At 38.2% G+C, this 13209-nt stretch overlaps 1 protein-coding gene across 6 annotated transcripts in view; it reads right to left on the bottom strand.

Moving 5' to 3' along the window:
• The window catches only part of KIF2A (kinesin family member 2A), an 88973-nt gene that overhangs the window by 28101 nt on the left and 47663 nt on the right, over positions 1-13209 (bottom strand). For all 6 annotated transcript variants that reach the window (XM_037902880.2, XM_037902881.2, XM_037902882.2 and 3 more), the window contains exons 10-15: positions 11489-11579; positions 11198-11261; positions 9845-9936; positions 9490-9632; positions 8472-8676; positions 7335-7445 (exon numbers count right to left, since the gene is read on the bottom strand). In XM_037902880.2, the coding sequence (XP_037758808.1) occupies positions 7335-7445; positions 8472-8676; positions 9490-9632; positions 9845-9936; positions 11198-11261; positions 11489-11579 (706 nt within the window). The remainder of the gene's footprint in view (positions 1-7334; positions 7446-8471; positions 8677-9489; positions 9633-9844; positions 9937-11197; positions 11262-11488; positions 11580-13209) is intronic.

The following is a 13209-nucleotide window of genomic DNA, read 5'->3' as shown; positions in this document are numbered from 1 at the left end:
TGTGCATGTGCCTCCCTGGATATGAAATCCCTCAGCAATCCCTCAGCTCCCTCACTATTTCAGAATCCCAGATAAGAAAGACTGGGAAAGCAGTGATGGACAGCACATCATGGGATCCACACAAACAACATCTCAAAAACCAGTGACTATAACATAAGCATTTTTTGCTTCAAGTATGTGTCTGTGTGGATCCCACTCTAGGTGTGACTGAGGAGTTCTGTCACTTAACTAAAACAACTGAAACTGCTCTATCAAATTTGGTATCTGATCTAGCAGCCAGGTGAAGGGCACAGCTTTAATGAAATTAAGAGGATTAACTCTACGTAGCTGCCTTGAAAATTTCAGACACAGAAATCATAAAGCATGGAGAGTTTGTAGCTTGTGCTCTAGTGGAGTGAGCTCTAATATGTGAAGAAATTGGTATAAAAGCCATACTATCCTATAATAGAGGACAGATATACACTGTGCAATCCATTTTGAAATTCTCTTGAAAGGAGATGGCAAAAAAAGAAGGGCGGAGGTGGAGGGCAAGACAGCCTAAAAGGGTTCGTTCTGCCAAATTAGTATATTATATTCCCTCCCAAAGTATGGAATTCTCTCTCCCTCTGAAAGGTATGGATTCTTAGGGGGAGGAGGGGAATGGATAAAGTAAGTCAAATGAAAGTCTGCCACAACTTTGGGAATCAACTTGGGATGAAGTTTTTATATCATCATATCTCTGTGAATGGATGTGTAAGGAGGGTTAACCATGAGAGCTTGGAGTTCAGTTCCAACTGATGTAATGGTGACTAAAATGGCCATCTTCAGTACAAGAGTAAAGATCATTCAGAAAGAGGCTCAAAGGGGGGGGGGCTCCATCAGGTTTGTAAGGATAATGTTGAGATCCCCACACTGCAGTGGTTTCTCTCACTGGTGAATAAGAGCTGGTCTACACTGAAAAGTTACATGGGCATAGCTACATCTCTCAGGGGTGTGAAAAATCCATAACCCGAAGATGCAGTCAAATCAACCTAATCCCTGGTGTAGACAGCGCCAGGTCAACAGAAGAATTCTTCTATTTATCTGATTCTAGCTATCACCTCTCAGATACATGGATTACCAAGAACAATAGGAGAACCCCTCCCATCACTGTAGTAAGTGCCTACACCAAAGCGCTACAGCAGCTCGGCACATGTAATGTATGACCAGAATGTACGGACTGCACATTCAAATTAATGGTCCTCTGTATTAATTTGAATTTGCAGTCAAATTTGTTTTACTATACATTAACATTTAATGCTCTGCTTCCTTGCTTTTATAAATACAGGGGATAAAGGACAAACAACTATGTTAATGCAACATTAAGACTTAAAAACACACACATCAGTCAATTCAAATATTCCCACAGCAACTAACTTTGCATCCTTGCATAAACCTAACGTTTTTTGTACTTCATATAGTTAATTTGCCTTAACGTAATATTTTTGCAATGTAGCATAATTAGAAACAAAACTTTTCAATTTATTGGCTTCTTATACATTTAAGTATCACCCATAACACTGCTTTAAGAATTTAAGAAGAGGTAGATAATTATTTTTTTAAATCTCCATTCTGGCTTTATTTAAAAATACAGTGCAATGTGAAGTTTTTATAGCAGAGTTTTTCTCTAATGTTTTTATTAAATTAGCAGTAAGAGCCAGGGGTATCGCTGATTTTGACTCATTACCTTATACATCTTATTTCAGGAACTTCAAATATTTAGCCCTTAACATTTGTAATCAGTAAGTTACCAAGTGTTAGTTCTGCAACCATGACGTTGTGCTAATACTGTACACACATTTTAAAAGGCTATCACAGTGAAGGCATGCTACTTTAACAAGTTAAATTACAGTGGTGGCTTTGATGTGAACTGAAATTAATACATGTTAAAAGCAGTGAGCCTTATATACACTAGTCTTTTCAAATATGCTAGCATGCGTTAGTTAAAACATGCTAACATTGCACCTTTAAATCCTAATCCAGACAAGTCCCATATCTCATTGTGATTTAGTCTACCTTTGTTGCTTCAAAGGGCCAATCAGTTTGGTATAATCAGTAAAACTTCTAGAGCAGTCAAAAGCTGGGGAAAATGGCTTTACATTCCAGTGCTCTCTTATATAATTAATAAGAACAGTCATAATAATATATGCTTATGTTTATACACACACATCCCTTAATATCCCACTTAGATTAAGCAATAATACAGTATTTACAAACTCAAAAAGGATGCCCTTACTAAAAGTCTGGAGCTACGCTGATGCTCCTTTGAAGCTGGAGATTTTGTTGGATGTTTCCAACTTCCAAATACTCAAGGTACTGCAAGAAAACTAGAAAGAGTATTGTGCCAGCAAACCAGAGTTCTGCTTCTCAGAGGGTCGCAAGGTATGATTGCAACTTCTCCTTCTGAGCTCTGATAGCTCAAAACAATATCTTTAAGCAGATCTTACATCTGTGGCTTTCTTTATAGCGAAACAGGTCCCACTCATAACTGTCCACATTGAACATCTCTTTTTCAACTCTTGAAGCTTCTGGATCACATTCTGATTTCCTACATACAGTAGAGAACATTTTAAACACTAGGCCCACTAAGGCTTAATACTGTACTAAAAATTATAACAGAAAACCTAAAAACTATAAAAGGACAATTTGGATAAAACAATCCATGAATTACTCATAAAGAGCTTTTCAGGCTCAAAGAGCAGCCCTCCAAGGCTAATTTGTGCAAAAGAAAATGAACTAGTGGGTATGCACTAGCACATTTCAAGAACCTGATAGTCATGAATTCACATGCATACAAGATGTTCCTTAAGATGGAAGTGTATGGATAATATATACAACCCACATTTGCAAAATGTTTTGAATTCTAATGGCAAATTAGAACATTTGAGACAGATTTCTCTTGTAAACAAATCTCCTTACAAGAAAAGATTCTCTCACTGCCAACAGACAGGATAATTTAAAAAAAAAAAAAAAAAAGTGAAATTTTGGTAAAGTATTTTACATGATCAATAAAATGAGACTATTTTCTTTTAAAATATTTACTTTTTGTTAAAAACAAAACAAAACAATAATCCACATTGTAAGGCTAAAAATACTTGAAATCTTATGCCTCAGCAAATCAAAGGTGTGTTTGTATTAGCTGACAACCCATGTGTTCTAGCTTACATACCGCATAAGATGTTAACTTTGCACATATACTAAAGTTTTAATCAGAGTTGTAATTATTATTATGAGAACCATAACTTACAAGTTCCTGACATCTGTGTGTGTAAAATAATCACAAAGTTGCTCTAGCAGTTTTTAGAAGTTCCTTCTTTTAATAAATATATTAAAAAAAAAAAAAAAAAAAAGAGACAAGGACACACATGATCATGGTATTCTACAGTCAAATAAATGTAGTCATTACATTGCATACTCACATTTTTCACACACTAGGACTTTACGCCCTTTACACAGAACACATTGTGCTTGAAAGTATAAATTCTGAAAACAGCAGTGTAGACAGTCTTAGCAAAAAGATCTGCAAGTTTGTTGCATCCTTTACAATGCCATTTTAAAATATAGGGGTAAGAAAAAAGGCAGCATCAGATTTAGTTTCTCAAGGCTGGCAAGCCCTTTGCTACACTCTCTGCATCAGTTTCAGTTTTGCACTTTCAGTAGAGCACAGTAAATTAAGTTGATGTCCTAGACTAGAGCATGTGAAATTTGAACTGAGTGTGTCACCAATGACATGATCTAATTCAGCAGCTCTCAAACTGCGGGTCGGGACGCCAAAGTGGGTCACAACCCCATTTTAATGGGGTCACCAGGGCTGGCATTAGACTTGCCAGGGTCTGGGGCCAAAGCCCGAGCCCCACCACCCGGGATCAAAGCCAAAGCCCGAGGTCTTCAGCCCTGGTTGGCGGGGCTCAGATTACAGGCCCTTGCCTGAGGCAGAAGCTCTTGGGCTTCAGTTTAGGCCCCACCCAGTTTTGGAATTGGCCCTCCCGCCCAGGGCAGCACGGCTCGGGTGGGCTCAGGCTTTAGTCCCCTCTCCTGCGGTCATGTAGTAATTTTTGTTGTCAGAAGGGGGTCATGGTGCAATGAAGTTTGAGAACCCCGGATCTAATTCATAACATATCAATGGTTGGGGAGTAAAAGTGGTCAGAAGAAACAGAAAGACTATTTCGAGGGTAGGAAAGGCTGGCTAGGGTTTGTGGAGGTGCTGAACAGCTGACTAGTCTGTCCTAACTATCTTAAACTATATTTGATAATACGTTACTTCACAAGTGGTGCAATTTGTACATACCTGGAATTTTCCCATTTCTCTACTTTGTTAAAAATGAGTAATTTTCCAGTTACTTATAAACCTTGTTTCTACAAATGTTTTCATAAATACATCAACCATACAGAGTTTTAAAAATAAATCTTTAAAAAAAAAAATCTAAATGCAAAAACAGCATACAAGAAATAATTGCTACAAAACATTTTTTCACTGTTTATAAAAAAAAAAAAAAACCCCACAGCCAAAAATATTTGTTTAAACTTACATATACAAAAAATAGCCCAAAACCCAACATCTTGTCTTTAGGCTGACAATAAGCATGAGAAAATTCAAAATAAAAAGTTAAGTGCCTGAAAAATATGTGGCTTATAATGAAAGGGTCTTCAAATTCCTAATTATGGGAATACTGTAATTATGTGGTTGGAAAACAAAAACAAAAAAAATATCATGCAGTCAAATTTCCAAACCCCCACATTCAGAGGCTCATTTTACAGTGAATATATTTCTGAAATTAAAAAAATGAATGTTTCATCCACAATTAAATCACAAAGAACTGATCAAAGAATCATAAGAACCACTCCAGCATTCTCAATGCAATAAAAACAAAAAACAAAAAGAGTAAATTCTTCTCACAGATGTCACAAAATTATAAAACTAAGCAAATTCAACCTGGGAAATCAGGAAAATAATATACAGATATCTAGGTAGTACTCAAAGAGTGGTATGATTTTAATCAGAACTGCACTCTGATTCAATAACTCTATTGTATGTATTCCTATCGGTTTACTTTTTTGATTTAAACAAGTTTTCACCACTGTTACCACAGCAGATCTAATACAGTTATGGCAAAGTGAGCTTGGTCTATTCTGGCTTATGCACTAGTAATAAAACAATATTAAAGAAACTAACTGTAGGGTCAATTTCTGCTCATGGAAAACAGGCACAAGTAATGGAAGACTAACTTGCAGAATCTTTATTACTAGTTGTTAGGATATAGATATTCAGGCCTGTCTGTAAAGGCCTATACTCTAAGAATTTAAGTATATTCTTATCACTTGGCTAGTTATAGAGGTATAAAAGAAAGAATCAAAATCACTGTCTGCTGGTGTAAGGTCCTTCTCTTACTGTGACAGTCTGAGGCCCTGTTCTTAGGCTAAGGCCTTTGGCTAAGCAACAGAGGCAGCCATAAGCTGGGAAGGGACTGGTCACATCCTCACATTCCAACCTAGTCATATTGAAATAAGGTGCTATTGGGCTGTTAGGAATACAATCCTGTCCTGATAATGCCTATCGCCTCCAGAGAAAGGGAAGTGCCTAGAAAATGTAAAAGGAAACTTAGTTTGATAGCATCCTGTCTGGCAAGAACTCACTTATCAATAGCTGGGATGTGAAATCCTCACTTCTGTATTGTTTTGTCATTATAGTTCCCACTTTGCTATTGTTTGTCTGTATAGTCTCTGTCTGGTTCTGTGATTGTTCCTGCCTGCCGTATAATTAATTTTGCTGGGTGTAAACTAATTAAGATGGTGGGATATAATTGGTGACATAATCATGTTACAATATGCAAAAAGAAAAGGAGTACTTGTGGCACCTTAGAGACTAACCAATTTATTTGAGCATAAGCTTTCGTGAGCTACAGCTCACTTCATCGGATGCATACTGTGGAAAGTGTAGAAGATCTTATCATATACACACAAAGCATGAAAAAATGAAAAAAAATGAAAAAGGTATTTTTTCATGCTTTGTGTGTATATAATAAGATCTTCTACACTTTCCACAGTATGCATCCGATGAAGTGAGCTGTAGCTCACGAAAGGTTATGCTCAAATAAATTGGTTAGTCTCTAAGGTGCCACAAGTACTCCTTTTCTTTTTGCGAATACAGACTAACAAGGCTGTTACTCTGAAACATGTTACAATATGTTAGGATTGGTTAGTTAAATTTCAGGAAAATGATTGGTTAAGGTATAGCTAAGCAGAACTCAAGTTTTACTATATAGTCTGCAGTCAATCAGGAAGTGAGTGAGTGAGTGTGGGAACAGGGAATGGGGGTGGGGAAACTGGAATCATGTTTTGCTAAAGGGGGAAATGGGAACAGGGAATGGGGGTAAGGAAATTGGAATCATGTTTGGATAAGGGCAGGAATGGGAACAGGGACACAGGTGTAAGGCTCTGTGGTGTCAGAGCTGGGAAGGGGGACACTAAGGAAGGAAACTGGAATCATGCTTGCTGGAAGTTCACCCCAATAAACATCGAATTGTCTGCACCTTTGGACTTCAGGTGTTGTTGCTCTCTCTTCATGCGAGAAGGACCAGGGAAGTAAGTGGGTGAAGGAATAAGCCCCCTAACACTAGTGCTCATGCACAAGTCAGAAAGAACACAGCTCAGATTTCTGGTTCTGGGTGAAATTAGTTGAGTCAGCTATTCGGAGGAGGTTGAGGGGCGGGAAGAGCACCACATTTCCATTTATAAATTCAACATTTGATCCAGATGTTATTGAGAGAGAACAGTTATGGAACACCAAATGTCATTTTTACTAATTAGATTTCACAATAGAACCTTTGGTTCTCCTAATCTGTTCCCTCTGCCAATTTGGCAGAACTACTCCTGCTTTTCAGAATGTATGCTGAGTAACGATATTGCACTTTGATATAAGTATGTCTCTATTCCCTTCTTTAATTCTCCTATACTAACTTCTCTAATCCCTCTCACCTCCAAGCAGACTATCCTACAGACTGAGTACTTGATACTAGCTCTGAATTTATCTTTTTGTCAGGCCAGAGACTCTCATGCATTTTCACCCCCATCTTTTTCAAGATTCTGATACTACTGCCAAACACACACACACTGAAGATATCTGGCTGGGGAGAAGGAAAAGGGGGAGGATTTTCCTGTTGAAAGATGATCTCTAGGTGTCATGCCAAATGTTGGATACAATCAAGTTTAATACACACTCTCAGTAGCAAGTTACCAAGACTAACCATAAGATCATTAATAGGCAGTTCCTGTTCTCTTTATAAATATATCACTTACAATCTAATAAATAAACTTACCATACAGGTACGGGAGTTTTCTCCTATGAATGAATCTCTTAGCACCTGAGTAAGTTTGCTTGCTCTGAATGGAGTATGAGGTTTATTTCGGCCTAAGGCTCTAATGCACTCCTAAAAAACAAACAAGTTTATGTTCATAATCAAAGCAAAAATATTTCAATATAAATGCAATCCACATACAGAAAATATAAGCACTGGATGATATGTTGCTGTACTTTAAATTAATATTAAGTTAATGTTAGGAGTCCACCTTCAATGAACGTGATGACAGAAGTTCAGAATTAATACTAACGGTATGTCTACACTCAAGCTGGGGGTGTAATTTTCATTGTAGGCAGACATATGCAGACTAGCTTTGATCAAGCTAACACACTAAAAATAGCATTATAGCAGTGGCGGCACAAGCAGCATGACAGGCTAGCCACCCTGAGTATAATCCCACCTGCAGCCCTAGGTACTAAGATGGATAGCTCATTCTGCCACCCAGGCTGCTGCAGTTATGCAACTATTTTTAGCATGCTTGCTTGATCAAATCTAGCGTATACATGTCAACCTTAGCTGGAAATTACATCTCCAGGTCAAGGGCAGACAAACCTTTAGTCTCCAAGTTCACAATCACAGCACTGTAGTTAATGCATTGAAAAACAAGCACACAACCACACTTTGTGGCGGAAGCGTGGTCTAGCAAGGAAACATATTAGGATTGTGAATCTGGAGTTCTAGGGAATTCAGTACATGCAAGGTTAGGTCAGCTGAGCAAGGGTTTTGAGGATCTCAATGGTGCTTAAGTGTTGGACTTAGGCACAAAATCCCTTTGTGGATCTAGGCCCTGAATTTCACTTATTAATAGTGTTGCCATCCCATGCTTATGCTAAGAAAATCTTCATACCATATTGCCAATTTTATGTTCTATATCATGCTTGTTACACAGTAATTAACAAGTAGAAATACAGTTCAAGTGTTCTCAAGCATTTAGAGGAAACATTTAAAATGCCATATCAATCAATTTATCAATTTAGTGGACAAGACCTACTTACACAAACACCCATCTTATTAGAGACTTTTTTTTTGTCACGTGAAGAAGAAGAACGAGAAGACTTCCATCTGCTCAAATACTTTTGAGTGAATTTTATTTACCTTGAGTGCTAAAAGGCTCTTGTTAATTTCAGCACCTTCCAGTCGTGTTTGCCTGTCTGCACTGGAAGTATCTGCTCCTCTTTCATTTCCAGCCAAATCAATCAGAGAAAATTTACCATGCAGTTTCCCTTTCCTTCTGAGAATAATCTGAAACACTGCATGGCTCCGAGATGAGTGTGCATTTGCAGATGTCTGACCAGATGTTCTTAAAATAAAAAAAAAAAAAAAAAATTAAAAAAGTGGGGAGGGGGAATACTATTTAGTGCATATGAAGGACCACACCCACACTGAAGCATCCTGTAAGTTAGCTCTTCCGGGCAGGGAAGTTTTTTGTTATAAGTGTTGATAGTGCCTAACACGTTGTGGACACTACCAAAATACAACTTGACAACAACAGTAAAATTACATCTATTGCTCCATCTCTTCTACTGGGAAAAAGCGGGGAGAGCATGAAAGAGAAAGAGCAGTATCCAAACATTCTTCCCCTCCCCCTCCCCCCCGTTAAATGTATAATCAGACTCAAAGCATTTTAAAACTGGATCCTAGAAAGAACATTTTAAACTACTGAGAGCAATAATCATGGCAAAAAACCAATTTTTAAACATAGTAAGGCTGGATTTAAAAAAAAAAAAAAAAAAAAAAAAACATTTTACAGTTAAGAACCTCTGTCACATAACATAAATGCATGCTTGCTTTTAAAACCTAAAAATCTGGCAGTATTCCAGAGTATTAGCAAAGTGACATTAAGACAGTAAGCTGGTTACATAAATACATACAGCTCACAGCACACAGAAAATTCATCTCAACTCCTCTTGGCAGATGCAGACAACCAAACAACCTTTATCCAAAAGGGAGGCAACAGCACAACTGTAGTCAATCAACTCAAGAAAAGCTGTATTGTACAGTGTAGAAAGCTAGGACTTTGAAATGACAAACACACACGCTTATTACGGTGAAAGTGTTCTGATTCACTATAGTTTACACTGAAAAACTAATTAAAAAAAAACATAGTAGATACCTGCAGCTGTTGCCTATTTCAATAAGCTTGAGTACATCTTCAACACATTTAACCTCCCGTTCCTGTAATCCCACCACTTGGACCTGCTGTTTACCATCCTCCAGCACCCTTAATTTGGTCTTCCTGTTCAACAAGTCAAAAACCTTAAAAAAAAAATTGTGTATAATAAGAGGTCTTTAGGACACACTTAATTCTAAATAATAATAATAAAACTCAGAATAATTCAGCCAAACAAGTGATTAGAAAAATGCTCTAAATATCCACATGAAAATAAAATGAGAAATCCTTCTGTGTTCTGTTCACAACCCTTGTATTTTCTGAAGATATTTTTCCCGAATCAAGAACTTGCACTTACCTTCCCACTGTAAATCTCAAAAAATGTTGCATATACTTGAAGTTCTAACTTCTTATAGTTTGGCTTCTTTAGCATTAAAAAGACATCTCGAGCTGTGAATAAATTTTCAAATATACAGAAATCTAGTTATGCATTTTCATCTAGTCAAGAATCTTTAAATACACAAATTGTCTGTCTTATTAACGTGTATCTCTCGCATACATGTTACAACTATTCCATTCTGTAGTGAGGAGGGATTGCCTCCCTGGGAGATTGACAGGGAGGAAAAGCCATATGCCCCCTGGTGGGTGGGACCTGGAAGGCCACACCCACTCCACCAGAAGAAGAGGGGTGGGACAAGAACAGAAAGTACAAAAGGCAGGTCCTGCAGCTCAGTTGAGCTGGAGTTGCGGAGGAAGACATACACTTCCAACCTGCTGCTGGAGCAGGAGTGTGCAGAAAACCATTGCTGTCCCGAGGACTCACCAGAGCTCCAAGAGGCTGAGGAGCTGCTGGGATTGCCATTGGTGGTGTACCCCGGGGAGATGGAGGATGATCCCAGGATTCAGGTACACCCCAAAGGGAGGGTAGGAAGTAGCCCAGGAATAGCTGAGAACAGTCTAGTTGCTTTGCTGCCTGAACCCAGGTCAGTGTGTTGCAGCCAGATCCCTGCTGTCCTAGTGGCAGAACAATCCACCACCTTTAGGGCCCTGGGCTTACCCCCTACTACCTCACCCCTGGGGTGGCAATCTCCCCGCCTTAGGCCAGGGGGTCTGTGTTAGTCTACCATCTGTCAGAGCTAGGACGCTAAACCCTTTATTGCTGTGCCCTGCCAGAGGGCCAGAGTCCCTTGTACTGTTTGGGTGCACCACCCTGATTGCGGGCTTGAGCCCCAACGACAAAATACTGTTCAGCCCAGAGGGCCTGAGCTCTAGAGACAGCTAATTTCCCCCTTTTACAGATTACCATTCTAAGCGCGTGACGGCTAGGAGGCATGGCCTCCCTTAGAGATTGACAGAGGGGGATGGCCAGGCACTCCTACACATTCCAAGGCCTTCTTTTAAAACGAGTTAGTATATTTGTCATAAGAATTCCTTCTGGAGTTAAAACTAGCATTTTGGAGAGAGTTACAGAAACCCCTACAAATGGGAAGCTCAATTCCTCAGCCATTTATACTCAAACTTTCTTAACTACACTGATACATATATTGAAATAAACAAAGTTTACAAGCTTAAAAGCTATTTTGGTGCCTCCCTTCTATAATAATGCAAAATATGCAGGCACTTAAATTAAAATGGGTAAACTAGATTTTTCTACATTCTGTTTATCTCCTGCAACTGGCAAGAAAATACATGCACACACCAGATTACTTACCTGCAAGTGCATAAATTCCTTTAGAACAATCTTGGTTCTTTCCTGAAAAGTCACCACCCATAGTCTAAAATAAAAATGGCAAAACATGTTTATTATCAGAGACACAAGTTGGGTGAGATAATATATTTTTATTGGACCAACTTTTGATGGTGAGAGGGACAAGCTTTCAAGCTACACAGAGCTCTTCTACAAGTCTGGTTATTTAATAAGTGAAACAATTAAGTGAAAGTGTTGGCAAAGAAAATTGTATTGTGGATACATTGTGTTACTGAGCTTACAAGAATTGCTTACATGGGTTTTTCCACTGCCTGTTTGCCCATATGCAAAACATGTGGCCATTCCCCTTTCAAATATGGTCTCCACTAATGGTCGAGCTGTAAACCTTAAATCAAAAAAGCAGAAGCATTAGAGGTTTTTCATTGAAGTTTAGCAAAGTTAAATGTAAATCCAACATTTTCCCCCATCATAAGAACTCTTTCTTCTTTTCCTAAACATTTTCTTAAGTATTTGTTCAATAAGTTACTGTTAGAAAGTCAAGCTAGGAAAGACTGTCTAAATCAAAGGATTAAAACAATCTTTTAAACAGTTTATTGTAGTTATGTATACTGACAGTGGATTTGCATAAATAGAGTAATTTATGACACAAGTTACTGCATCCCTAGTCAAATGTAACAGTCATCATGTTTTCTGCCTAGGAACCAATACTTACATAGGCGCTCCAAAAGGGAGAAGATTTCACAAGCTCTCCAAACCCCTAACAACTTCTTTGCAGTTGAATTCTCTAATAGATACTTCCATAGCCAAGAGACATGGCAAAACAGAACAAGTCACACATTATCCCATCTCTTCTATAACAACCAAATCAGACATGACACAGCAATACTCCCATCAGTAGAAAAATATAGCAGTCACTTTAGATGAAAATTGTGTTTAGAATGGAATTAATTTGTACTACTTGAAGGGGGGAGGGGGAGGAGGAAATGTATATTAAGTGACTATTAGGTATTTGCCTGGACAAACACCTTTGTGTACCTCTAAGTACACAGGTTTCCTAAGTTTAAGGGAAGGCCACTGAAATCTTCTTGTTTCAGTTGTTTTTTTTTTACCTGCCATGGGTAAAAGAAAACTCTCAGAAGGAAAGAGCATAAGCATTTTAAGTTTATATTACAAAGGATCAGTGAGGAAGTACTCTTGAAAAATACATAATTTGCTATATTTAAGGGACAAATTCTTTGCTTTTCATAGGATAGTGATCCCTTTTGAAAAAAACTGGCCAATTACTGTCAACCTAATTTACCATAAAAAGGAGACCTAAATTAATAAAAGAAGAATGAGCCCTTGATAACTGAGTAGATTTGGGCACAGGATAAGATCAATGGAAAAGAGCCTAACAATTATACAGTGTGTAATAAGCACCGGAACAGTTAAATAGAGTTTAAAAGTAACTAAAACTTTTTAGCTCATAGCTGCATTGAGCAGTAACACCAAATCCTGGAAATAGCCATTTATAGAGATTCTCTCCCCCCACCCTCAATTTCAGGATCTTATAAAAACACCACTAAAAAAAAATTCTCTAGAGGTTTTGAAGAGATCACAAATGTTGGAGACAGTGTTTTAGAAAACCCTAGATTACATAGGAAAAGCTTGAACATTCCTGGAGAATACTTAATTTGTTAGGGGACATCAACCCTGCAGAAATGGGGTCACAAACTTTCCTTTCAAGTGATAATATTATTTCCCCTCCCCTGGCTACGAGAGAGAGAGAGTTTGTTACAGGGAATATTACTTCATGAAAATCTCCAAGGCACAGGAGAGCCTGAAGGAAGACAGGTTTCAGAGTAACAGCCGTGTTAGTCTGTATTCGCAAAAAGAAAAGGAGTACTTGTGGCACCTTAGAGACTAACCAATTTATTTGAGCATGAGCTCTCGTGAGCTACAGCTCACTTCATCGGATGCATACTGTGGAAACTGCAGAAGACATTATATACACAGAGACCATGAAACAATACCTC

The sequence above is a fragment of the Chelonia mydas genome, chromosome 5 (assembly GCF_015237465.2).
Source record: "Chelonia mydas isolate rCheMyd1 chromosome 5, rCheMyd1.pri.v2, whole genome shotgun sequence".
In the NCBI taxonomy this organism is placed as follows: domain Eukaryota; kingdom Metazoa; phylum Chordata; order Testudines; family Cheloniidae; genus Chelonia; species Chelonia mydas.
The sequence above is the reverse complement of the archived record's forward strand: the minus strand, read 5'-3'. Positions and strand labels throughout refer to the sequence as shown.